This window comes from Peromyscus maniculatus, chromosome 12 (genome assembly GCF_049852395.1).
Source record: "Peromyscus maniculatus bairdii isolate BWxNUB_F1_BW_parent chromosome 12, HU_Pman_BW_mat_3.1, whole genome shotgun sequence".
Classification (NCBI taxonomy): Eukaryota; Metazoa; Chordata; class Mammalia; order Rodentia; family Cricetidae; genus Peromyscus; species Peromyscus maniculatus.
The window spans coordinates 42,627,505-42,654,086 of NC_134863.1; the positions used below are offsets into that span (position 1 = coordinate 42,627,505).

Sequence of the window (26,582 nt, forward strand, 5' to 3'; positions counted from 1 at the left end):
ACTTTAAATAATTCCAGGTTTTAGAAGTCATTAAATAGGGGTTATATCTCTAGTCAATGTAGTTAAACTTTGAAGTAGTCTTTTCTTTCTCCTTTGTAATTTGCTGAGGTTATACTAAGCTAGCTGGCTTCTTCTGGAAGGTAAATGCACCTAAAGATTGGAATGAGTAGGACCAGTTCTGTATGTGGTATCCAAGGGACATTAGGGATTAACCACAACTGATGGCATCCCAATGTATCTGCACAAGGAAACCACCCCTCTCATCATCCTTGTAAAATTCATGAAAGGGGAGAGCACCCATGCATACATGAGCAGAAACTGGGGATGTCCGTGCCAGAGAAATTTGTACTGATAAAATCAAGTGTTGCTATTGTCGGAATCAAAAGTTGAATTCAATTACAAAGTGTACTTACGTGTACTTGTGCCTAAATGTTTTACATATGCATATCATACATTTGACAGTGTTTTAGGGGGAATTCTAAGTTTTTATTGAGATCAGACTTTATAAATGTGGCAGGCGAATTTGTCAAAGGAAAGAAGATGCATTAAGAAAATAACTCACAGTGTTAAGGTAGTCCCCACAAAAATGAAAGAAAAACAGCAACACAGTGAATCAGCTGTCCCTGTGATAATGGCCTCAGTTCATGGGCTTAGTTGGGGTGTCAGCTTCCTTTCTGTTGAGCTCTAGGAAGATTGATGGCAAAGCGGCCAGTGGGGAAGAACATCCCAGGTCACAGGGCGTGTTCCTAGGAGTTCATTCCTTACCCAGTGACAGGGGAAAATAGATCTATCTTCTCTCTCTGCCCTGCCCTCTTCTGGGATTATTTTGCTGAGCTTTGATTGGGAGATGTGTTCTTTACAGCTACATATTGTTGCTTTCAGTTTGTTCACTTTTGTGACTGAGTAGTATTCTACTTTATGAATGTCATAGTTAGTCTGTGCTGTTGATGGACATTTGTCTTAAGTAGTGTCATAAATGTCCTCATACTTTATTTTCTGGTGGATATATATCTCTGAGTAAAATTGCTAGGCTGTAGGATATATATGCATTCTTGTTTAATAAAACATATACATGCATTTTAAATATATCTTCGTATATTTACATGGTGCCTGCTCTTAACAATTTGTACACTTGAAAATGAGTTGTGGCTTTTTAATTAGCTAGCCCACAAAAAGGTATTGCCTCTTGCCAGGAAACAGTGATAGAGGATGTGTGACCTTACTGCAACTGGCAGTTCATCTGGTCATTGCTAATTTTCAGCTGGTCAGGGGCATTGGCCAGGCACAGCATATCTGAGTTTGTAGTTGTGCACTTATAAATAGGAAGTAGAAACACATTATTTCTGAGGTTCCATCTGTCTGCAAGTTTGCAATTAAAAATGTCCTGACAGAAGAGTACAAAAGACTTTGTTTGTAAATATCTGCTAACTCTGAAGAAACACAACTTCCCAGCAAGGTTGATACTCGGGTATACCGCATGTCGGCTTTGCTGACATCTGTTTGAGGTTTTCAGTTAACAAGTCTGATTTCTGGTAAGAAGTTAATTAACACGGCACCCTGTAAAAATGATGATTGTTTTACTAACATTGTTAGAAGTTTAACAGATAATATTCAAAATTAACTGAAAGCATTAAAGTCAGTAAATTCAAATAGTGTGACAACTTACACTTTAGTCTCTCCAAATGTTTGTGTTTGTGTTAAATGTCCAGTGAATTAGATGGGAGCTTTGTCACCATTCCTGTTCCCAGTTCTTCTCTCCCCTCACCCCCCTCTCATCATGACCTTTTCTAACTTCACCAGGTCAGTTTCCAAGTTGAAAAGTTATGAGCTGCTATTTCATTGGGAAATAGTAACCAGTTGTTATCAGGGCATACTTAATACTTTGGCATTTTTCTTTCATCTTTCTCAATGCTTGTGGCATGTACCTAACTGGATTCCATGGCTGTGATTCCAGGCCTTTGGAAATACTGCAGACACTCAGAATACCCCCGAGTTTGCTTGCCTGGGATTAGAGGGTAGAGCACACATTAGTGAGTCTTCTGTGAGGTGAAACCTGGCCCCAGCAGAGAGATATATTCTTTCCCCCGAGACCTTTACCCTTGTTCTTGCTGTATGAAAACATTAGGTAGCGACAGATAGAAAATAGGTTCCATGTGAAGGCATTTTTTTGTGAAATAAATGGGACTCTTGTGTCACTCACCCTTGCTGTTGAGGAGTTGAAGGTCCTATCAATGAAAGCGTCTGGATCCAGTGCTTTAGAGAGCACAGTCTTCATCAATGGCTTTGTATTGAAAGCCATGCCTCTCAGCGAGGCAGATCGGCAGTCTTGGTTAATTTTATCCTTGATTTATTGCTCTAAGCTGGCTCTGCCAACAGTCTTCCTGCTCTGCCAACAGAGTCTTCCTGCGTTTCACTTTCTCTCTCAGCTGCAGGAGTGGACTGGCACCTCCGTTAGGATTGCGTAGCAGCCAGTTTCAAACTCCGTTACTCTCTTGCCTCCTTTGACGGTGGTGTTGTGGCTCCCTCACCCCACTGTAGGCTGCACTGTAGTCCTTCTCTCTGATTTGTGCATCTCAGGACAAAGTAAGCTAGCAGAGCTTGATTGACACCTTCCAAGAACATTTCCTTGAAGGGGTAAACAGAGACCCCCACTCTGATTTCTCTTTAATTACTAAGTTAGAAGGAGATATATAGCAGTGGGAAAGGTCAAGTCTGGGGAAGAAGGTAGTTGTGCATTTACAGGTGATGGTTTTCATGAATTGCTGGCACATGTAACCATTTTTCCTTCCTTGCTGATGTTAAGGTTAGGTTCAGCCATACTGGGTGGATTACTTGCACTTAGGCATCTGGGAGGTTAATGGAGAATGAGGAAGATTATTGGGAATTTGCTCCTTTCTCAAGAGCTGTAGGTGAGCCACAGGAACCCCAGAGCAGGGATGTATGTGCTCTACCATTAGGAAGGAAGCAGGGAGTCCCCCCAGTCCTTCCTCAGTCATCCCACAGTGTGCTATTTCATCAGAAGGCTCTGATTTATCAACCAGCAGAGACTTATGGGACTGTGCTGGGGTGTGGTGATTTGGGGGTCATCCATGTGATGCTGGTATTTACAAAAGTAAAAAGTACAGACTGTCCCAGGACAAGGCCTTCAAGTACTATGGTGAGTCTCTTGGGTGATTGAGCAAGAGGGATGACAAATGCAAATCCCGTAAGCCTTGCCCTTGAAGTCCAAGTCAAAAGAAACCAACACACTGTAGAACAACAATGTCTCCTCCCGCTGGTGATGTGAGCAGGCTCCTGGCGCACTGACAGTGGCACCAAGGGACTGATAGCTATGGAGTGCAGGACAACCAAATGAAGTCGCTCACAGATCTTTAAATGGAGACTTAGAACAAAGGCTACTTTATATGTCTTACAAGAATGATAGAAAAGGAAAGATTTCACTTTTCTGAACTTGTCTGGCTTCCTGTTTAACCAGTGATTCTCAGGTGTCCGACTTGAACCACCTTATCTTCTTAAATGCGTGCTCTGGTCTAGCAGTTTTGAGGTGGAGCCTCAGATTCTGGATGTTTAAAGCTCTGAACTACTGTTGATACTGCTGGCCTGAGAACCCAATGTTGAGTAGCAGTGTTAGACGTTCAAGTGATAGCCATACTGTCAGTGTTTAGTTTCCCTTCTTTCTACTTTCGGGTTAAATGCTGTCTAAATGAAGAAATATTTTGTTCTCCATGGTAACAATTTGTTGTGTTATTGGAAGAACAGTAATGAAGCTAGACATTGATGAGCACCAATTAGATGCAATAAGCACGCTGCGAGTCCATTCTAGTTAGAAACCAAGTGCTTGGTTACACAGTGGTGTTTGCAGGTCATGCAGCCTAATACTTCCATGCAAGAAACTGAACAGTTGTCTAGAACACAATGTTTCATACTGTTTTGTTAGGATCCACAAAACTTTTCATGGAAAACGACAATCAGTCCATTTGTAAAGAACAAACAAACTACAGGGCATCCCACAGAATCAGGTTGGGTGTGTTCTTGAGAGCTTGGAAGACTTTCCCTGGCTGGGATTAGCCAAGGGAATGGTAGATGACGGCATGGTATGTGATTGGCTGTCCATGTGTGTTTGGATTAGGTTATGTTCAGCTGAGAATTCTATTTTCAGTCATGAAGAATAGGATTTCTTCACCATACTAGATATTTGTCTGGTGACTCATATCTGGAAGCGAGAGAATGACTTTGGTATCTGAAATGGAGACACATCTTTTCAGAAGTGTATCTGCGGTGTTATCTCAGGCTGTTTCAGATGGTAACACTCCAGGCGACGAGGGTCTTCCAAGGCAGAACAACTGTTCTGAAGACCTACCTACTGCTGTGCGCCTCTCCATGTGTTATTGTTTTCATCTGCTTGCGTTTTAGTTTGTTAAATATAGAGTATGCTTTAGCTTGCACATAGAGGTTTTTCCTTTTTTTCCCCCCTCAAAATCCATTTATAATCTACAAATGGAGAAAGCTTCCTCAGCCCAGTTTGCAGGTGTGCATAAAGATCCACAGGTTCCTAGTCACTAAGTTATCCACTGTGAAACGTTGGATGGGAAGTGGTTTTATTCAAGTCCCTTCTCAACCACGTGTGCCTTGCTGCTCAGATCGTGGTAACATCTGTGGATAATGTTCCCACTGACACTCAACCGTCAAGATGGACAGGCCTGAGTGTGGGGGTGGTTTCATTTCTGTGCTGTGGTCTTGCTGCCGAATCAGCCTCGTTCTGGCATGCCCGTCACTTCTGCCTACAGCCTGTGATATTGTCACCCTCCTCCACGCCTGCATGCTTTCTTCTGCTAAACTGGCAGCTTTCCTTTGTCATGTTCTTCCTATGTTCTGGCCCTCTTAGCCCTGTCCAAGAGGGCTTCGAAGTGGAGCAGTCACTCCTTGACCTCCTGTCGTCCAGAAGCACCCGAAGAGCAGCTCACTGAATCAAAGTTGTGCATTTCACTGTAGACCAGTCAGCAGGGAATCCACTAGCTTTCACCCCCTGGGGCCGTGGTGTAGAATAGTGGCAGATTACAGCAAGTTCTCAATGAATATTCATTGAGTTGAATAAATGTATCTAAGATCAATGGCATTCCATGTACATTGATCACAATTTCTATGCATGTTACACCATTCTGAAAGAACAGAGAACTGACATTTTTTGTAAGGTAAGTTTTTAGACTAGGAAGCAGAAGCCTGTGGTGGGGGTAAGAGATGGAGGAAATGAAAAGATTAATGATGGCTATGTTACCCTTGATCTTTGTGAATTATTTGTAGCCTTACCTCTCTTTTTTGTTATTGAATTCCATAAGAAATAGTTAAGTACAACATACCTACCCAAGAAATACACTTTTTAAAAATAAATTGGTATGCAGTCATCTTATCTTTCTAAGGTTTGACTGAAATATTAAAATTAATCTGTTTTTCAAATACAGTGATTTTTCTTGTTTCTTTTAAATTTTAAATGACTGGTGTCTCCAGGGGAGAAGTAGTGATTGATTTTGTTGCTCTGGGTATGAATTAAATCCAGCAAGTCTTGAGTCATAGCAAAGCATCTATTGAGTAATTGTCTCACAAAGGTTACCTCCATGGGTGGACAGGAGCAGCAGTCTGATTAGCAGCATTGTTCAATGTCTTTTTGAAATTGTTGCTGTGTAATTTGAGCATAGTGGAGATCCAAAAGGGGTATTCTTTGTAAAGTGTGTCTTGAATATTGGTAAGCTAAGGGTTATAAATAGTGCTTGACTTTTAGACTGAGACCCCTGTTAGACTTAGTGAATACACCTAGACAAGTGAACATCTAGGCTGATTTTTTATCTAGACATATGTCAAATATGGTTATGTTAATTTGTCTTCAGGAGACACAGATTTAAATGGCAGCTCAATTAAAGGAGTGCTGTAAAGTCTATAAACATTTCATGTCTCTGCTTACCTTTTAGGGGATGTCAGGAGGTTCTCTGCCTTTGCTTGAGTACTTGAGACTTTTACAAATAAGTCCATTGTTTTGCCAGTGGAAGTCAGTAGATTGGCTTAGCGATATTCTCATGGGTGCTTAGGTAAATATGTTTTGGAAGTGAATTCTCTGATCAATTCTGGTTGAAATCTGGATAGACTGCTTTCCATTCATGCTACTACTCCAAATTTCCTTTACACTCCTCTTTTGGCTGGTTGTTTTTAGTATCAGAAAATAAAGAAATGTAACATTTCTAATTTCCAATCAAATCATATATATATATATATATTTTTTTTTTAGTAAGAACAACTGTTTGAAATACTGTACTTGATACCTTGCCTGTGGGATGTTAATTCTTTTGTGTTGAGAACAGTTCTGTCTTTTCAATTGCTGCTATTGACTGATGACACAGTAATCCCTCTTTGTTTTTAGAGTCTCTCCCTGTGATGTCAGTTACTCAGAGCCAACTGCAGTCTGAAAATATTAAATGCAACATTCCCAAAAGAAACAAACACATTTTCAATGTCTTTTCTGTATAGCATGGTAAATATCTTACATTGTCCTACTCCATCCAGCTCAGAACATACATCATGTTCACATGCAAGGTATAAATGCTGCCTGCCCTGTAGTTATTTATGATTGCTTCAATTGTCAGATCAACCATTATGCATTATATTCCTTGGCACTGTTATTTTACTTTAATAGTGGCCTTTAAGTCCAAGTGTAGCAATAATTAGCAATTCAAATACGGAAAGATACAATGTAAAGGGCTTCCCTTAAGTGAAAACGTAAAAGTTACTGACATAAGAAAAACAGTACATATAAAGGCCCACACTATTTGTAGCTTTAGGTATCCTAGGAGAATCTTGCAAATTAGGAAGAACTTCTGTAGCCCTTGTAAATTGGTAGCACTGGTCAGCATAAGTGGATCATGAGTAATCTGAAATTCACAGCCCTGAATGCTTTTCAAATCTTAAGAATTGAGTGCTGGCATCTATGGAAAATTCCCCACTATGTTAATTATTTAGAATGACATGAAAGCTTATCTGTAAATTATATACAGTGTAAACCCCGGCCTTATTACCAAGGTGCCTCACTATATACATGCTAATTTTTCACACACACATACCCTTCCCTCTCCAAGTACAGATCTGAAACACTTCTGTTCATAAGCATCATGAGCAAGAGATGCTGTAGTACCAAAGAATGTCCAATGCTTATTGTGTGTATCAGCTTCCTAAACCAGTCATACTACACGATCTACAAACCATTCCAACCTCAGTGGTGTGATTTAACCTTAGTTACATGCTCATTACTCTGAAGATCTCTTCATGTCATTGCTGGTTGGGGTACTATTTCAACTGGAAGATCCAACTGGTGAGCCATATATAACATGGTTGCTAGGGGCTGGTGAAGGCATTTCTACATATCTGCTTTGGTGTACTTAAAGTAAATCCACTGCATCCAGAAGCACTTGCAAAGAGACAGGCAGAACTTTGGGTCTCTTAAGATCCACCTTCACTGTGTCATGTCTAACATTGTAGGGTACCATTCTATCACTTCCTGTTGACCAAACGGGCCATAATCTGTTCCAGACAGAAAGGGAGGGTATTGGTTTGCATCTCATATTGAAACAAAGGACAAGATAATCTTTGGTCATCTCTAACCTCCACTGATCTTCTGAGTAAAGTCCTACAAGGTTTATGTAAAAGATGAGGAAACTGAGGTTTGTGGAGGACAGGACAGTGCCCTGGAATATACAGTTGCTAAGTGGTTTAAGGTAAATGCTAGATGTGGCTGTGATGGCCGACATAGAGCTTTTAACCACTGTGATGTGCTGAGTCTCTTGCAGAGGCAGATTACCTGGAACTTTGTTTACATGCCACAGCAAATACCTGAGGGGAGTTTAAATGACTTAGCCCATTTGCAGTCAGACTGGCGATGTAAGATATTGGGATCCCATTGGTGAGCAGCTGTCATGTGCTTAGTGTGCCTAGTCAAAAGAGCATCCATAGCTGGATATTTCTGAATGGCTGTAAAAAGGGAGTGGAGAAATTCTGATCCTGCCCTGCCCTCACTATGTATATTGGGATGTTTCCTTACCAAGAACAAATAGAGCCTTTGAAAGTGTATGTTCCCAGTAGGCATATTCTGTTCTGCTGCAGTCTACAGTTTTCATATGGTCTCACTATTTTAGGGCTTACTGTTCATTAACATGAAACACAGAAATTTTAAATTGGCCTCTTTTTCCTGTCGTTTTGTGGTTTTCATTATTTTGAGAGCAGACATTATTCATGAATTTTCTTTTGCTGCAAAAGGAAAAAAGGATGAGAAATGTCAGAAATGGCAGTGGCCATAGAAAACAAGGTAAAAATGAAGGCCTGGGGATGAGCTAATAACAGTGTTTTGTGTTTTCTATAATTAAAGTTTTGTTCGATTCCTGGCATCCTGGTTTGAGGACTTTTGTCTTTAATACAGGTGTTTTGGGGAGAGGCTGTAAGTTGAAATCATGGTAGAGCATCATACTTTCACTTTGGCAGCGGTTTGTAAAGTGCATCCACGAATTTGCCTGTGACATGGGGCTCTCCAGTGCATTGTTGTCTAGTCGCCCCCTGTTCACCACAGTAAACTGTTAGCCATCCCAGTGTGTGCCGTGGAGCCTTTGAATATGTCTTCCAACCACCTCATCTCACAGATGTTTTGGATGAGAGATGTTCCACCGAGGACTCATATCTAGAACACACAGCTCCCACCACTGTGCTGTGTATACTATTTACTCTGTGTATACCCCATTATAGACTGCCATTTCTTTAACTGGCCGTGTTGCTTGAGATATAGATTCCACATATTCAAGGATTGGTCATACCATTCAGTGTCCCCCATGTTTAGAAAAGTGTGTCTGTTGTCCAGAGGAGCTTCATGCCTAAGGGCTGATAGGTTATGGTAGCTGTTTTCCCGAGACATCTTTACCCTTTTATTTTTCCCCTGGAAGAAGAATAACTGAACAGCATATCCTCACAGCATTTCTCTGTGATAACACCTCTTGAGCTGTTATCATATTCTACATTTTGTAAATGGAAGAACTGTGATCAGTGGTTTCATGTAGCTACATCCTTTTTGTTAATGTATGTCACAGTGGAGTGTAATGTACTAATTTGCCAAACTTTGCAAAAGTCAAGCACTTTCTCCAAAGTTGCAAAGAGTGTTTTGAGTTGAACTTTTTAGAGCCTGTTATAAAACCAGGAGATAAAGTTATCAAAGAGATTTAAGGACCCATTCTATCTTGAGCAGTTTTTAGCTGTGGGCTCTAGTGTTTATCCATTATATTTTGTGCTTTTTATTTTAAGAGTATGACTGTAAGAACCCTTCGTTGGAGGTAAGGATTTAGAAAAAATATACCTGTGGGGTTTGTGAAAACTTTAGAGGGGAGAGGTGAGCACAGCCCTTTGTAGGAGTTTGTCAACTCGTGTCCCCAGAGTGTGGTGAGTGTCACACCAAACCTTTTGAGAGGAAAACCAAAGCAGGTGTTGCCAGTGGGGCTCTTCAGATGATGAGACATGCGTTGGTCTGGGAATCTGTTCATTCTTCTACAAGCACATTTCACCCTTGTCTGAAAAAAAAAAAATAGAAAAGGGTTTCATTAATGATTTTGTTCCTTGCAAAAAATTAAAGAATATAAAGAAGTAGGCAGACATCTCAGGTGAATCTGCTCCTCAGAGATCACCACTGCCAATATTGTCTTCTGTCCTTTGTGTTCACTGTTTATACATTATCGCTAATGTGATGCTGTGGGTGGATCTTGAGGTCTAATGATATGGTTGTGCTGGGCACACTAATATTTATTTGGCTTTCATCATCTCACACTTTCCTTTCATCCCATTGTCCCCCAATTTTAGGATGTGACACGCATACCAGATTGTGCCTACCATGAATAGGCCTGCCGTGGTATAGTACTAGGGAGATGGTGTGAAGCTCATGATATCTTTCCATGGTTCAGTGTTGCGGTGTCAGCACGGAGATGAGCTGGGCTTTCCACTTCTGTGTGTCGTTTGTCTTTGTTCCTGTGCTCCTTTCCAGGGGAACAGTGTGGAAATGAGGCAGCAGGATCTCTAAGGAAATTTTGCAGATTCGCAAATGGGAAGAAGGTTGTGAGGAGCAGTTAGTAAGATGGGGAACTTTGGATGCTTCCTCAGGAAGCAGGGCCGATGTGTTCCAGTCGTTTCTGTCACTGCAGACTGCGTGGCAGAGAGGCAACAATGATTTCCATTGACTTGCTGACATCTGTCCTTTCATTCATGAAGAAAGGAAACATAATGAAAAATCATGAAAAGAAAAGATCTCTGAGGTCACAGAGCTTAATTTTGTGGGTTTTTTTTTTTCTGATTCAGATTCTAGATTTAAGATCTATATTATTCTGTTATTAAGGTAGTTTTTGATAATTTTGAAAATCATTTTTACCAAGATTTGGAAGCATGTTGCCTTAGTGTGCAGTGTTTCTAAAATGAATTGCTGAGTGTCTGTCTTTCTCTGTGTGTATGGAAAGAAAAAGAGAGAGACAGACAGATAAACAGAGACACACAGACAAATACATAGAATATTACTTTGTTCTATTTGGTCTTTGGCACTGTTTAGGTGGTAGGAAATCTTTTCTCATAATTTTTAAATATTTTATGATCTCTTCATAGTCAAATATTTATGGGATTTTTAATATGTGTATGAAGCTGTTACAAGTATAAAACTTCTTCACCAACACAAACGTATGATGTGATTAAAATCCACTGCAATATGCATATAAAGTGACCTTCATTACCCTTCGGGGAACATCATTTGGGGGAAGGCAAAATGATAGCACATTTACCAGCCAGTTGAACACTGCAAGAAAGGTTCAGGAGAAGATGACTTGCCCATGATTGTGATACAAGCCTGGTGTGGCTGAGCCAGCAGAGTGAGTCCTATGAATATGGTGTCAGGGAATACAAAGGGCCTTGCTGGATGACTTGGGGCAAACTCAAGCAAAGCATCAAGAGATAGACAGAAAGGTAGCTGGCCCTACGTTCAGCAGATATTTTTAAAAGGCTGAAGAACTGTAGAGTATCTTTACTTGAGTCAAAACAAAATGAAAACCATCCTTCACAGGGCCAAGTGACTTAAATAATAAATCAGGAAAACTGGTGGACTCAAGAGTGTTTCAAGGAAAAAGAAACTAAGTGATTTTTGTTTGTTTGTTTGTTCTTTGTTTTTTTGATGTGTTTGTGATAGGGCTTGTGAAGAACCCAACTATGTCCTACTTTTTATGTATTTAAAATGAAAGTGGATTATAAAATAAATGGGCATTATTCAGATAGCTACTACACTGGAGGTTTTTTTTTTTTTTTGTATTTTTTAATGGTAGGTTATTGTGGGTTGTAAATACCAAAGATCTCTCTTCTTAAAATCTTTATTTCTTTTTTATTTTGTGTGTGTGCATGCTAGTGTGCACACACAGGCCGTGTTTTTAGGGGTTAATGGATAACTTATGGGAATTGAGTTTCTTCTTCTGCCATGAGGGAGTAGGGGATTAAGTTTAGGCTCTCAGGGTGGGAAGGAAGCATCTTTACCTGCCCAGCCAACTCGCTAGTCTGACCTCTCTACTTTCTAACTATTTTCACTGCCATTCTTCTGCAGTCAATTTTTTTTTTTTTTTTTTTTTTTTTATGAAACTCACTGCCACATTACCTCAGGTCATGAGCATGTACTTGAATTCCTAATGTTTCTTTCTCTTCAAAAATAAACCAAAGGAATAATCCGTGTTCTGATCATTTCTATTCATAGTCACAACTTTCCACTTAGTATATAGACCTTTCACTGTACTTTATCTTGTATCTTAAGGGAATGAAAGTTGTGTGTTCCCCTTATTTTTCTTGCAATAATTAATAGTCTGGTCTACATTTTAAAGATTTATTACAAAAGGATTCTGTCACAGGCAAGGTTTCACCAAAAGAGGCCCAATACTAAGGAAAAGAAGGGTTATTTATGTTATTGAGGTAGATTTTTTTTAAGCCTTTAAACCAGATAAAAGTAGGAGCGATTGCTTTAGTAGATTTTCATGGAAAATTTCCAGAGAAAACCATTTGTAGAAATCAGCAAAGATAAGTTGTTAATCCTGCTTTGGCATTAATGCAAAGCTAAAATGGCCAGCATGAAAGAAACTTTTAGGAGCTTTATGGAATTTGTAAGGTACAGTTTATTATAGTCCTTCTTTTTGTGGACAGTGATTACCTAATCCTAGAACTTTTCAAAGCCCTGGAAAACAACCCTGTTGAACCTCAGAGCCCTCACACCCAACCTAATCCACCTTCCTCCTGGACCTGCTCATTCCAGGCAGCCTTCTCTTCAGAACTGTCACCCTGGGAATCTGAAATTCCTCTCTCAGGTGATTGCTCTCACAGGGCTTCTGGGTCTAGCTCTCTTTATTTTTACTGTAGTTTTTTAATCTTTGGAGGTCTCTGATCCCTTTTAAGTGTAGTGATCTGTTCTCTGTGTCCTCAGTTCATAGGCCAAACCTGGCATGTGTTAGATATTCACAAAGATCTGTAGAGGAAATGATTGAATGAATGTGTGTGTCAACCGCTTGCCAATTGTTCCTGAGTATGGATTGAGTACTATGATCTTCCTAAAGTATGCGCTATAGTCCATGGCTATCAGTTGCATAGATGATGTAGTAAAAGTGGAAGAAAAGCTACTTGAGACATTATAATTGATTATTGATTGTACCTTCTCATACTTATGCCTACTTGATCCTTTGCTCCATACATCACTTAATCCAAAAAAAAGTAACAAAACAAACCAAAAACCTCGATGGGGCACTCCATTATGTAACATTCCAGAATGAGGAAACTGATTCCAAAAGGCTTAGTAACTTAAGACTTTAGCAGCAGAGTAAGATGTGAACATGATTATAATAGACTGCAGAGCCAAACTCTCAAATGTAGCGTATATGAATGACTAAACTGTATGTATTCGGATATCTTTTGGAAACTCCCCTAAGGATATTAGTTTTGAGCATAGTAACATACTTTCACTTTTGAGTGTTTTAAAGTAGGATGGTCATAAAGTGTCCATTGGTAGCCACTTGTTATTGATCCATCTGTTTTCCTCATGAGCAGAATTCTTACTTTGATAACCTTTACCTTAATGGAAACTGGTATATTGCAGGTGGAAGAGAATGCTGTGTAGAGATCAAAGGATGCCCAGTGTGCATCTCTGCTTTAGTCTAGGAATTAGAGTTTGGCTTTTGTTTTAGCAGTCTTCTGGGTTACTTAGTTATTAATTTCTTTTTAAAGTTTCAAATAAATTTTCATATTTAACTTGTTAATATTTTAATTAGCATACAAAACAATGAAATTTATTGTAGCATTTTCCTACTCATCATTACACTTAGTTTTCATTCCCCCTGTCTGTATCCTCTTCCCCCTCTTGCTGGTTCTCTTCTGCTTCCCACATTAACCATCAGATCAGTTTCCAGGAAGCTGTTGATGTAGGCAGGTTAAAGAGGGTCCTAAAGTCTTTGTTCTGGTCTAAGTTGTTTCTGGGCACACTCCTCACTTGTCTTGGGGCTTGAAGTAAACACTAATTCTTGAGTAGTGGGCTCTTTTGCTTTTTTTTTTTTTTTCCGACACTGTGACTAGAACCAAGTTTCACATCTACCCTGGTAGCGGACTGAAAAAAAGAAGCATCTTTGTCGGTCCCCTTAGAGGTCTTGACAGCTTTTAGTATTTGGACAGAGGGGGTGAGTGATAATCAGTTTGATTTAAGACTGGCGGGCGTCTTCTTAATAATTGACTGTTCTCAGGCAGGAAAAGTGAAAGGCAGCGCTGACATCAGCCAAGTCTCCCTGCTCCCTTAGGAATGAGGGTCCCCAAGGTCAACAAGAGTGTGGAGCATCTCTAAGCCTGTCCTGGAGGCACTATGTTGCAAATGCAGTAGAAATTGCTCCTTAACTGGACCTGAGTTTCTCTTGAACTGCCTCTGTTTACATGCTTTAAGTGCTGCTTTTGGTTTATGGTAGCTTTGTTTCACCTTGTCAAGACTTAGAAACATATGCTCCAGCTTTTAAATGTGAGGACTGAATTATTAATAGTTTTTGATAAAGTATGATCCTCCGTTTCTTCTCCCCAAAGCAGCATATTCTCATGAAGTTTGGATCCACTAATTAAATGTCTTTTAAAGTTTTTGACTAATTTGGGCTTTTTATTTCCTGCCTGATTTATGACAGCTATTTCTCCGATGGAGCAAACCAGCAACGTGCAATCTCACAAGATTATATGCTTTGTGCATCTCTCATGTTTAGTGGGTGCCGCCAATGAAAAATTGATGTTATTAATCCATTTCAACATTAATTCATCAAGTCATAATGGCCATGATGAAGGTGTACCACCACCCCTGATAGGCTGTATTGTAATGTTCTCTTTGTGTCTTTTTGTGCCAAAGCTCACTAATAGTAGCCTTATGTGTCTCGATATCAAACTATATTTATTCTTTGTCCTCTATGATGTTGGCTAGAGCCATCTAAACTACTTGGTCTCACTCATGAACAGTGAAATGCCATCAATTGAAGTAATTTATTCATTCTGATTCAGCTGTATGTTTTTATTGCACATTCCACAACCTTCCTTGGGGTCCAGAGAGCTTGATTCTCACCGTTGAAAGAGAACTGAACCTAGGACAGAGAGGTGTCCTGCAGCTTAGGTGGTGGCCTTGATATTAGGGATGCATTGCACACAGTTTTCAAACAGCGGTAAAGCTGCCTTTACTTTTCTTCTCCTGTTTGCTTGTTTAAGTTCACTCTCCTTCCCTCCTTTTCAGTCTCCTGCACTGTGGACATCTTCAGCAGTTCTGTTCAGTACTGATATCTACTTTCTGACTGGCTGGTATTTCAAAATACCTTTACTCTGAAACAATCCTTTATAAACAAAGCTCCCCACAAAACAAATGAAAAAATGGCTCAAGTTGTGATGGTTAATGGAGGGTAAATAGTATTGAGAACTTTTTCTTGTAAATGAAAGAATTCATAATACAAAATTCCTTGTAAATGAAGTTACAATTATATTTGTAACATTGTTAAAGTCTTTGTGAACAGATTTTTTTTTTTTAAGTTGTGGTGAGGCAGGAGAGTTTTAGTTGACTAGTAATTAGTAATCAAGAAACCCTCTGTTAATTAATCATCATTTCTGATCATATGGTGGCAAGTCAGGTCACTTTAGGAAAAGCTGTCTCAGTATGGAATTGAATGATTGTATGATAGGAACAAATATCTCAGCTTCAGAGAACATGCTCAGTGATGCTTTCTTTCTTCCCCTGTATTTAGATGTTTAGAAATAAATGTACTTTTATATGTTATTTGAAGGTAGGGTGTTGTTAAAAGCTGGGTGACTATAATACAGAGTGTGGTGGGGAATTACATAAAGCCTATACTATGTAGAAAAATACAGGAATGCCATAGCCTGATTACTATGACAATAAATTTAAATGGTAATAGAAGATTTAATTAAACTTTTTGAATTATAACCTTCACAAATCAGTGTTTTTGGCAGTGAGTTCCCAGAATGGTCATTTACATATTTGTGGTGTGTGTGTGTGTGTGTGTGTGTGTGTGTGTGTGTGTGTAAATATAATAAAATTCTAGATTCTGGACTATATGAAAATTAAGATAACATGAGACTAATGACTCCAAATACTTTTAACAACATGAGTTGGAGTTTCTTTAAAAAAATAACAGTCAGGTCACTGGACGGTGGTGGCGCACGCCTTTAATCCCAGCACTTGGGAGGCAGAGCCAGGTGGATCTCTGTGAGTTCTGAGGCCACCCTGGTCTACAGAGCGAGATCCAGGACAGGCACCAAAACTACATGGAGAAATCCCGTCTTGAAAAACAAACAAACAAACAAAACACAAAACAAAACCCCCCAAAAACAAAAGACAGGTCAAATACATTTTTTTTTTCATTATCTCAGGTCATCTAAAACAAGTCTGATGAAATTTCGTGACCATTTGCAGGTTGTAAAAAGATTGGAACTATACACATAAAGGAATAAGGAATGGTTATTTATGTATGTACTGGTGACTGTTAGAGCCTCTGGATTATAAATCCTAAAATGTTGATGTTTCTGTTTGAAAGTTGAGTGTCTTAAGTAACCAATGAACACGTTAATTCACTCGGCCCTCTTTCATCTCATGTGGCTCAAATATCCAAGACTAGTCATCACTGACTTTATGCTCCAGACTTATACCTAGCAAGGGAGAATTAGAAACATTTGGATATGATTAAAGAACAAAGGCACAAGGGGATGGAGGCAAGCATTTTAGAAAATAAGGAACAGTTGGTTTATCTTAATTATAACCATATTCATTTTTCTTTTTTCTTTCTTATGTGTCAATTGGAAGTTTGGTGGAAAACTAACCCTCTCACCTAATAATAGGACTTAATTCATTGCAGGTTTTCTAAAGTGACTTTATGTTTTCTCTAAGCATAGATCTTGAAGGTCTTTTACAATTGAGGTTGAGCACACTTTGTTGCTCTTATTGAGCAGAACAGTTTGCTTTTCATCTCCTAGAATGCATGTCTTAACACCCGCTGTCATTGTAATCTGGATGGATGGGCAGGCATAAGGCAGCCAGGTCAGTCTTAGAGATTCAGCTGAGTCCCAGATTCGCGCTTGGATCAGGTTGTGTTGAGCACCAGTGCGGATGTATTTCAGAAAATGAAGAGTTGTGGACAGGGATAGTGAATCTGCAGATTGCTAACTTCTGACTCCTTAGAAATGAAATTTCATAGATGACGTATGTTCTGAGACTATTTGGCACTTTGCTTGAAGATAAAGATATTATGACAACACAATTTATACTCTATTGTTTCCTCTTTGTTTTTACCCTGCCATTTATCGAGTATCGGCACTCTTTTCTCTGTTCACCTTATGTGTCTTTAAAAGTGTTTTAGGAAGCAAAGTACTCCTATTACACTATCTCTCCTAAGCATGTTGTTTGTTGTCATTGTTTGGTGTGTGTTTGTTTTCCTGTTGTCCCAAAGTACAGACACCTTCAGTAGAAAAAAATGGGCAGAGAGAGAAGCATGGTTTTTAGTGGCAAAGATATTGCTGAAATGCAAGGTTTTACATATTGCAAGTTGAATGGTTCTCTATATTTCAAGTGTTTTTTCTTGAGTCAGTTGCCCGTACCCCAGCCCCCAACACACGTATGAACAAAAAATGATTTAAGCCTCAAAATAGAAGTTTTACATTTGTGTGTGTGGTGGGGGGGTTGGTTGGTTGAGTTCTGGCTGGTGATTGTGAGTTCAAAAAAATGTCAAGTCCATTTAAAACTTAGTTTCAAATAAGTTTTCTTAGCATTTTGTGTTTCAGTTGCTTCTCCGCTATCCAGCAGTGGCAGTCCAGGGCCGTTTAATGGAGTTTATGTCATAGACTTAAGAAATAAGAGCGATTGTAGGGATAGTGCTATTTCGCCCTATAGAACACATTTGAAATGACTTTGGAATCCCCCAAAGCATGGGAGTTAGGATGGAGAATCCCTGCATTTACTCTCTGCCTTCCCATCCTTTCTCCTCCTGTTATCACTTTGTCCTTTTGAGACATGTCATTCAGCCCACATTGGCTCCCCTTCACATAGAGTCGTTGTCATGAGGGAAACATGTTAGAATGGCCCAGGAAAGTCTAGAAATGTTTGTTTCCAACCTTTCCTAAGGACAGCTCATCTGTAGGTGCAAGAGGCCAGTGAACTCAGAAACTTTGCCTCATTGATTTAGCTCTCTCTTCATGTCAAGCACAAATAAATGTCCTCTCCTCCTGTCACATCTTCTTTCCCTCTCCTGTGCTCCAGTGACCCAGAGTGACATCTATACTCTGGAAACCTTTGCCCCTGAGGCTTTCAGTGCCCTCTCCTCTCCTTCCTAGCCTCTTCTCTCTACCTCGGGACATTTTGTGTGCATGCAATTACACATCTCCTTGGTCTCCCCTCTAATGGCAAATTTCCCCTGACATTTCCAGGTGGAAATAGAACCCTGTCATTTGTGTTTAGCACTTATATTTGATTATGCTTTCCATGAGTTTATTTTTCAATTTAAACTGTGAGCGTAATGAGTGAAATTATGTAATTTTTCTTGCTCATGTTTCCGTTAAATAAGTACATGGATAAAGGATAAAATAAAAACCTGTTAGGAATGTAAGTGTGGAGAGAACATTGTTTTAGATGGATTCTCAGGTTGAGATCAACCTATTTTTAGGTGCATGCATGACTGTCCACTAAGACTTAGCTTGATATATACAGAATTTACTTGGTTTAATATAGATTTCCAATAAAGGTTGCATGCATGTATTTACCTCTCTTTATTTTTTTCTCTTGTACAGACGGAATCTCACAAAATTGTCCCTTATCTTCAGTCACATGCTGGCAGAAATTAAAGCAATCTTTCCCAATGGCCAGTTCCAGGGAGATAACTTCCGGATCACAAAAGCAGATGCTGCTGAATTCTGGAGGAAGTTTTTTGGAGACAAGTAAGTAGAAATTATAGTTGTAGTATGGGTTTATCTTTCTAGAATGACCTAGTTTTCTATGTTATCATATTTTTTGTCTTGAGTATATAGAGATAGTATTTAGTATTTTTGATAAGGTTTGATTTTTTCCCCCTTTTTCCTTCAATGCCGAAGATTTGAGCCAGGAACTTGTACATGCTTCTGAAGTGTTTTACCACTGAGCCATGTCCCCCAAACCTTGATAGGTGTTTAGAATGGTAATTGTTCCTGTTGTAGTCAATAAATGTATTAAAATGGAACATATAATGTTTGTTGTTAGAGTAAATGTCAGATTAGACAGAATTATGTATTCTGAAAGAACTTACTGAGTCAGTTAGCTCTGAGAAGCAGAGACATATAAAACAATTCATGTGTTTAATTTCTTATCATTTAATGCTCATCTAATATATATATATATATATATATATATATATATATATATATATATGGTACAGGGGAATATTTACTTTGAAAAGCATAAAAGGGAGTGTGGAGTTAGCACAGGGGCAAGTATTTGCTGTGTTGGCAGGAAATCACAGTCTGAATTCCCAGTATCCACATAACTATTGATGGGCATAGCAGCCCATCTGTAACACCAGCATGCTGAACATGGAGCTAGGATTCCTGAAGCAAGTGGACAGGCTAGACTAACTGAGTTGTTAAGCCTGAGGTAATGTGAGAGACCCTGCATCACATATAAGGTAGAGAGTGACTTAGAAAGACATACAGTGTTGACCTCAGGCCTCTTTGTGTATGAATACACACACATGCATCAATAGATACAAACGTGTACACACATGTGTACACACACACACACACACACACACACACACACACACACGCACACGCACACCATATACATGCAAAAAAAAAAGAGGGACTTCTGTTGTGGAATATTAATTTAAGATGTGTTACATTTATTTTGTGCTGTAGAATATTTGTTTAATGATGCAAAGTTGTATTGCATTCTTTTATGTTGCATTTATTTAACTGTGTGAAGCTGTGTTCCTTTGCCTGCCTAAAACACCTGATTGGTCTAATAAAGAGCTGAACGTTCAATAGCTAGGCAGGAGAGAGAAAAAGGCAGGGCTGGCAGACAGAATAAATAGGAGGAGGAATCCAGGAAAAGGAGGGAAGAGTGATAAAAGGAGAAGGAGAGGAAGACTCCAGGGGTCAACCACACAGCTACACAGCCAGCCATGGAGTAAGAAGAAAAAAAGATATATATATATATATATATATATATATATAAAATAAAGAAAGGTAAAACGCCCAGAGGCAAAACACAGTTAAAGATAAATGGAATAATTTAAGTTAGAAAGCTGGTTAGAAACAAGCCAAGCTAATGCTGGGCATTCATAAGTAAGAATAAATCTCTGTATATTTATTTGGGAGCTAGGTGGTGGGCTCTCAAAGAGGAAAAAAACAAACAAACAAAATAAAAACAACTGTAGACTTCTTCCTAGAGGAGGTGTATGTTAAGCTTAGAAAAGATTTTTGATAATGAGGTGCAGGAAACTCCCTGTTTCACCCAGCTCCCCTTTCTGTGTATGTTCACAAAAGCCCATTATGTGTAAACAGAAGCCATGTTGCAAGTGTCATCACAGAACTGCCAAGTGAAGACCAGGGAAGATGTTTCTCATAAACACGTCTTCCTCAGATACAAATGTCCACGAGCAGGGTAATGTTCGGGATTGAATGTATGAATTCATCATAATTTATATAAATTTATATAAAACTTTAAAAACTTTGTGGAGCATCCCTCAGAAGTGAACAACAGGGCAAGTGGCCTCTTCGGTGACTTCCTAAGATTTCCTTTAAAAAGAGCATTTTCAGATGCTCGTGATGTCAGAAACATACTGCCCAGTAGGAAGGAAGACTGATGGCTTCTACATTCATGAGTTTTTAAAAACTGGGTAGATGTATCTGTCTGTTACATAAATTGTGAAGTTAGACATGTAAAGTTTGGGCTATGCTTTGAGCTTCTCCGTGCTCTCAGATGGGTGATTGTAACATTGGTTTAATCTTTGTCTTTTCCTTTATCATGAAATGTTTAGGGAGCTTCTACCATGACTAGAATATACTTACATAGAGCAGTAATCTTAGCAGTCATACAACATTTTGGTTCCAAAAAATACATTTTGTTTGCTGTTTGAAAAGGGTCTTACCATGTAGTTTAGACTCGCCTGAAACTTCAGGTCCTCCGTAGGCTGCCTTCCATGGGCCAGGATCATAGATGTGTGCCACCGTCCTGGTTTGGCTTCAAACAAATGTTAAATCCCATTTTCACTTCCTCTATTAAAATGGACTTTTGAAATGAAAGGAGAAAATACCATTCTATTCCAGTAGTATGAACATTTCTATATCCATTTTCCAGTGAGGGATTAGTAGTTTCATCCTCACCTACTAATGTGAACTACCGAAGCGGAGAGTGTCCTCATGGAATATGTATGAGTGCCGCAAAGCGGAGAGGCACATTCCGGAAGAACGCCAGCATTTGCAGCTCCTGTATTAACACTGCGAGCCCAGGGCACACATGGTGACTTTCAAAATAACGTTTCTCTCACGGCTTCTGAAAATGTATAGCACAAGTTGTTCACGGAAATTCATTTTGAAAGCTGAAGGTTCTGCTTTGTTATAAAATGCTTTCTTAGAAGGTTCCTCAGAAATGACAACTCTGCCCATAGTTTAAGAATCGTGTTTACTTTGCTGACACCACACATTACGGTGAATTATGAATTTTAGACGCCTTGGGTTTCCTCTGCATAGCCACAGACATCAAGGGGCTGCTATGGTGTAAAACTGTTCTGTCAGGAGATCACTTAAGCTGCAGGCCAAATGCCTCCCTCCCCAACCCTCCCACTGCCCTCCCTCAGCCCTGAGTCTAACAGTGCTGTCCCTGCTCCCCAGTGCTCCCTCCACCCTGAGTCTAATGGTGCTGTCCCTGCTCCCCAGTGCTCCCTCCACCCTCTGAGTCTAACGGTGCTGCTGTCCCTGCTCCCCAGTCCTCCCTCCACCCTCTGAGTCTAACGGTGCTGCTGTCCCTGCTCCCCAGTCCTCCCTCCACCCTCTGAGTCTAACGGTGCTGTCCCTGCTCCCCAGTCCTCCCTCCACCCTCTGAGTCTAACGGTGCTGTCCCTGCTCCCCAGTCCTCCCTCCACCCTCTGAGTCTAACGGTGCTGCTGTCCCTGCTCCCCAGTACTCCCTCCGCCCTCTGAGTCTAACAGTGCTGTCCCTGCTCCCCAGTCCTCCCTCTGAGTCTAACAGTGCTGTCCCTGCTCCCCAGTCCTCCCTCTGAGTCTAACAGTGCTGTCCCTGCTCCCCAGTCCTCCCTCTGAGTCTAACGTTGCTGTCCCTGCTCCCCAGTCCTCCCTCCACCCTCTGAGTCTAACAGTGCTGTCCCTGCTCCCCAGTCCTCCCTCCACCCTCTGAGTCTAACGTTGCTGTCCCTGCTCCCCAGTCCTCCCCCTGCCCACTGAGTCGACTGACTTAGAAAGGCTGGACCTTGTATACAGTTCCAAGGTGCATCCAGAACTGATACAGGAATAAAACTGGAGTTATAAAATGAGCAACGCCTTTGCGAGATTATTCAAGAAAGCATCTCCACAGTCTCTCTGTTGGCTGTTGTTCTGTACTTCCCTGTGTCTTTTGAATTCATGAAAAGTGTATGAATAGTGTAACTTCCCGTGGACTGAATCCTTTCTCTTCATCATGCTCCAAATAACTCATGTTTACTTGGTTCTCATCTTAAAGAATTCTTGTCATTTTTCCTTTATAGTAATGATAAGTGAAGACGATTTCATTTAATCTAACCAGTGACTTTACACTTAAGAATAGAATTCGTTTCAAACAGACCCATAGGAGATTGTTTTTACAAACAGTCAGATTATAATTTTATAATTTTTTTTTGCTTAAAGACCATTATTGTGATTTACTCTCCTGAAAGATAAAGTCATCGTTAACAAAACATTAAGAATGAATTAAAATAGAAAACAAGCCATTTTTCATAAGACTTTATGACACTCAGAAATATAATTTCATGTCAGACCTCATGAAAACAGGGAATAAAAAAAAAAAAACCAACTTCCAATACTGTATGCCTACTCTCTGTCTGGGGCTCAGCAGAGCAGCCAATTGGCCCTGTATGCCAGAGAGCCTCAGTGAGACAAAATGGGCATGAAAAAGGGAATAGAAAATCCTACACATGTCAAATGTTTATGCAAATCCATTTACTATTTCAGAAGTTTAGTCTTGCCTTTACTTCCTTATTCTTTTCCCCAGGAGGTAATGGAAACATGTAGGAAAGTAACATTATTGAATAAATGTGTCAGTATAAGTTTACAAATGAGACAATATCAGACCAAATCTTCATATTCTGAAATAATCCTTATAATCCAAGGGCGGCGGGGGGGGGGGGGGGGGGGGGGGACGGGACGGGACGGACCATACTGTTAATCCAGAAGCATTTTCAGTCTGGCACGTTTCCTAATTCACAAGTGTATAATTGCCTAGGAAAGAAGGCCCAGAGGGGGGAGGGCAGGTGAGAGTTTAGGGGATGGAAGGATGGAAGGAAGGGGACAGAATGGGGGGCTCAGGGAAGAGGAGAGGGGCCACAGTGCTCACACTCTGGGGGAGCTGTTTTTGTAAGCAGGACCAGTAGCCTTTGGGGTTTCATCAGTGGTTTCCGGGCAAATTACTATTCAGCAAGAACCAATGGACTACTGATTGTGACTTCTCTTGGGTGTCCTCTCTTAGTGTGTCTGTTACCAGTTGGCTTCTTCCTGTTGAAGTTTCCACTCCCCCTGGTTTGCTGTAACAGCCCTTTTATTGGAACCTCTGTCTTCGGTAACAGCTTCTGAGACCAGTGAGAACTGTGGGAAGCAGTTGGTCAGAAGTGCTTTCAGGAATATTGGCTCTGAGATCAAGTCTAACCCCCGCCCCCAAGCTTTAGGTTTTAGGAAAGGTTAATTGATCTCTTTCTCTTTCCTTCCTCCCCACTCTCTCTGCTGGACCCGTTCTCTGCCCCCACAACCAGGTCATCTGCAAAGAAACATCTCTCCAACAGTTTACCAGCATTTCCCCTTGCACACTTCTCTGTTTTCACGCTTCATTCTGTTAATTTTCCTACCACTGCTTGGGTGGCTAGTCACCCGTGGTGTGCCCAACCACTTTGGAGGCTTTCCTGATATCTAAAGTGGGTTTCCACATTCTTACTGGCCTAGTACCCAGGTTCCCATCCGTTCTTCTAGTTTACAAGGAGCTGTGATATGTTCCTGTTTCCCAGTTGAGGCATTTCCAGGAGACTAGACAGTCCATTTGAAGACAGGAACTCTGATTTAACTTTGTTTTTCAGAGTCTGATGTATGTCTTAGAATGTGTGGGTACTAATTCTTAGTAGCAGACTCTGTGCATTTACTATTTTTACTATTTCATTAAAATTATTTGGATAATTATCATCCTTCAGTTAGTTTCTGAGCTTCATGAATCAGGTTCATGTATTTGTCTCTGTAGATGCTTCTTCAGAATGTGTCATTTATGCTTTCATGAATATTGTATATTTAATTCATAGAAGGGGAGAAGAGGCGTTGTATGGCCCCATAGCCAATGTGAGAGAAAGACAAAGCAATTGGTTTCCTTGAATGGGAGGAATGTGGTTTAGATATGAGGCTCTGCAGAAAGAGAGAGAGAGAGACAGAGAGACAGAGACAAGACAGAGACAGAGAGAGACAGAGACACAGAGAGACAGAGAGACAGAGACAGAGAGACGGAGTCAGAGTGTGTGTGTGTGGAGGGGCTCTGACTGCAACATGTCTTCACTTTGTCTCCGGGGACCCTCCTTGGACTCTCCATCAATCCTTTTCCTTTTGTCTAAAGTGCATGTGAGATAGTGATAATATCTGTTGTCTGGTGCTGCTGTGGAAATTTAGCAGGTGAGAAGCTGCCTATATGGAGCATAATATTGTCTGGCTCATAATGAGCCATTTGTGTTGTGAAGTAATTAAGCAGTTTTGTTCTTTGATCTTACTTCAAATGCTATATATGTGTATATATATATATATATATATATATATATATATATATATATATATGCTAGTTCTAGAATTAATTGAGTTAATCTTTGACTTTGATGGAACTTCCACATCTGGCAATCTAAAGCAAACCAAAAAGAATTAAAAGTGAAAATTGAATTGTTCTAAGATTATGCATGTCCCCTTGTAAAAATGAGTTAAAGACAAATGACCTTGCTTGCTCTGGGGGAAAATGACTGCTTTATAGCTGGGTTTATTGCCTCTGCCTTTGATTTCCCAGGGAAGCTGGATGGACTTTCTTTGGTTTCCTGTATTTACTTTTCACTTTTAATAAAGAACAAGGAAAACTTATTTCTTTTCCTCTCCATTCAGTACTATGTGTGTGTGTGTAAATATATACACACACATATATATATTCTTCTAGGCTATTAACTCGATCTGTTTTTCCGTTATCAAAAAGACAACCTAGTTCTCTTTAATTAATAGAGGGACCACACTGTTGAAACTGGGGACTTTTACAGTGAACTCTACATTAGGTTCACTAGAAAAATTAACTAGCAACTGAAATATAAGCGCAAAAATACTTCCTGTTGAACCAGCTCTTGTTGTCTCATTTAAACAAATTATAGCATTCTATGTCAATAAAATAATGAAAGTTAAATATCAATTGAAGGTTTTTTTATTTGCTACTGTTTGACTCATTGTCTGAAATACAAAAATACAAAATTGTAACTTACCAATTATAAACAGTGAGTCTTCATTTTGAGGTACAGGATATAAAAGTGATCAATGCTTAAAATCATTATTTTACCATTAGAAAGTGCCTACTTACTACAAGTGGTGAGTTAATTTACCAGTGGCCACTGACAGAAGTGTGAGAAGAACATTGGCCTCCAAGAAGAGTGCACATTGTAGAGAACGTACATTTATTAACGAAGTTGTCCTCTTCCGAGGGATGTAGGAGTGGGGATGACTTACTGTGTGTGTGCTCATCTGGTTTGTTCAAAAGAAAGGAGCATAGGAAAGTCAGTATTTTGTAAATACATTGCCTTCCCCTCCTTTTTCTTTATTTTTCTCTTTACTTTGAAAGAAGCATCATTAAGCATAATCGTATTAAAAATAAGAACATATTTAAAGAGTAGATCTAGACTGGCTAAACTTAAAAATTCAAGCAAAACAGAATCATGATTTTAGTATGTTACAGTAATTGATGCCACTATCAGGCAGAAGATGTTGTGGCATTATTGGCAAATGATCTGCCGAACTACATTCTATGCAGAACGATCTTGGTGACTGTGGAATCAAACAAGAGAGGGTGGGTTCTGCTGCATCAAGGGCTCCCTTGGCTCAGGACTGAGCACACTCCAGGCTGCTGGCTCTCTCTCCTCTGTGCTGTATTTTGACACCTCCTCCTGGTGCTTTGTTTGACAAAGCCATACTTTTAAAGCTCAGTTGTTTGGGTCCCAAGGAAAAAAATGAAAGCCATTGGTAAGTTTTCTGTGGAAGAGGGTTCAGTTAATATGCTGGGTGGATCACAATATGTATGTGTGGTTAAGAAATTCCAGCAATGGTCTTCAAATCCTAATGGTATTCATTACCAATTTACTCCTAAGTACTTTTCTAGCATAGGATATCACTCAATTTTTTGCCTATATTCAGTCATATATATAAATTATATATCTCCATTACTTTGCTCATGTATGTATTCACCACGTGTATAACACAAATAGAATGATATGCTATAATATAAAATTTTAAAATTATATGCAGCAAAAGAATAATGATATATTCTTCACATCTTGGAAAGGATCATTTGTGTATAACCTCTGGTGTCTATGACTTCCACCTACAGGTACATTTTCTATCAGTATAGAAAATAAAAAGGTTCATTGTAACATCTTCACACATGCCCATTATATACGTTTGTTTTCACCCCTTACCCTCTCTTGCTTCCCATTGCTCTCCTGCTACGCTTTCTCTTCCCCCAAGTCTCCCTTCTACTTTCTTATCACT

The 26,582-nt window shown here is 39.7% G+C and overlaps 1 protein-coding gene across 7 annotated transcripts in view; it reads left to right on the top strand.

Moving 5' to 3' along the window:
• The window catches only part of Cblb (Cbl proto-oncogene B), a 186,031-nt gene that overhangs the window by 67,940 nt on the left and 91,509 nt on the right, over nucleotides 1-26,582 (top strand). For all 7 annotated transcript variants that reach the window (XM_006989990.4, XM_006989988.4, XM_042259418.2 and 4 more), the window contains exon 4: nucleotides 18,376-18,522. In XM_006989990.4, the coding sequence (XP_006990052.1) occupies nucleotides 18,376-18,522 (147 nt within the window). The remainder of the gene's footprint in view (nucleotides 1-18,375; nucleotides 18,523-26,582) is intronic.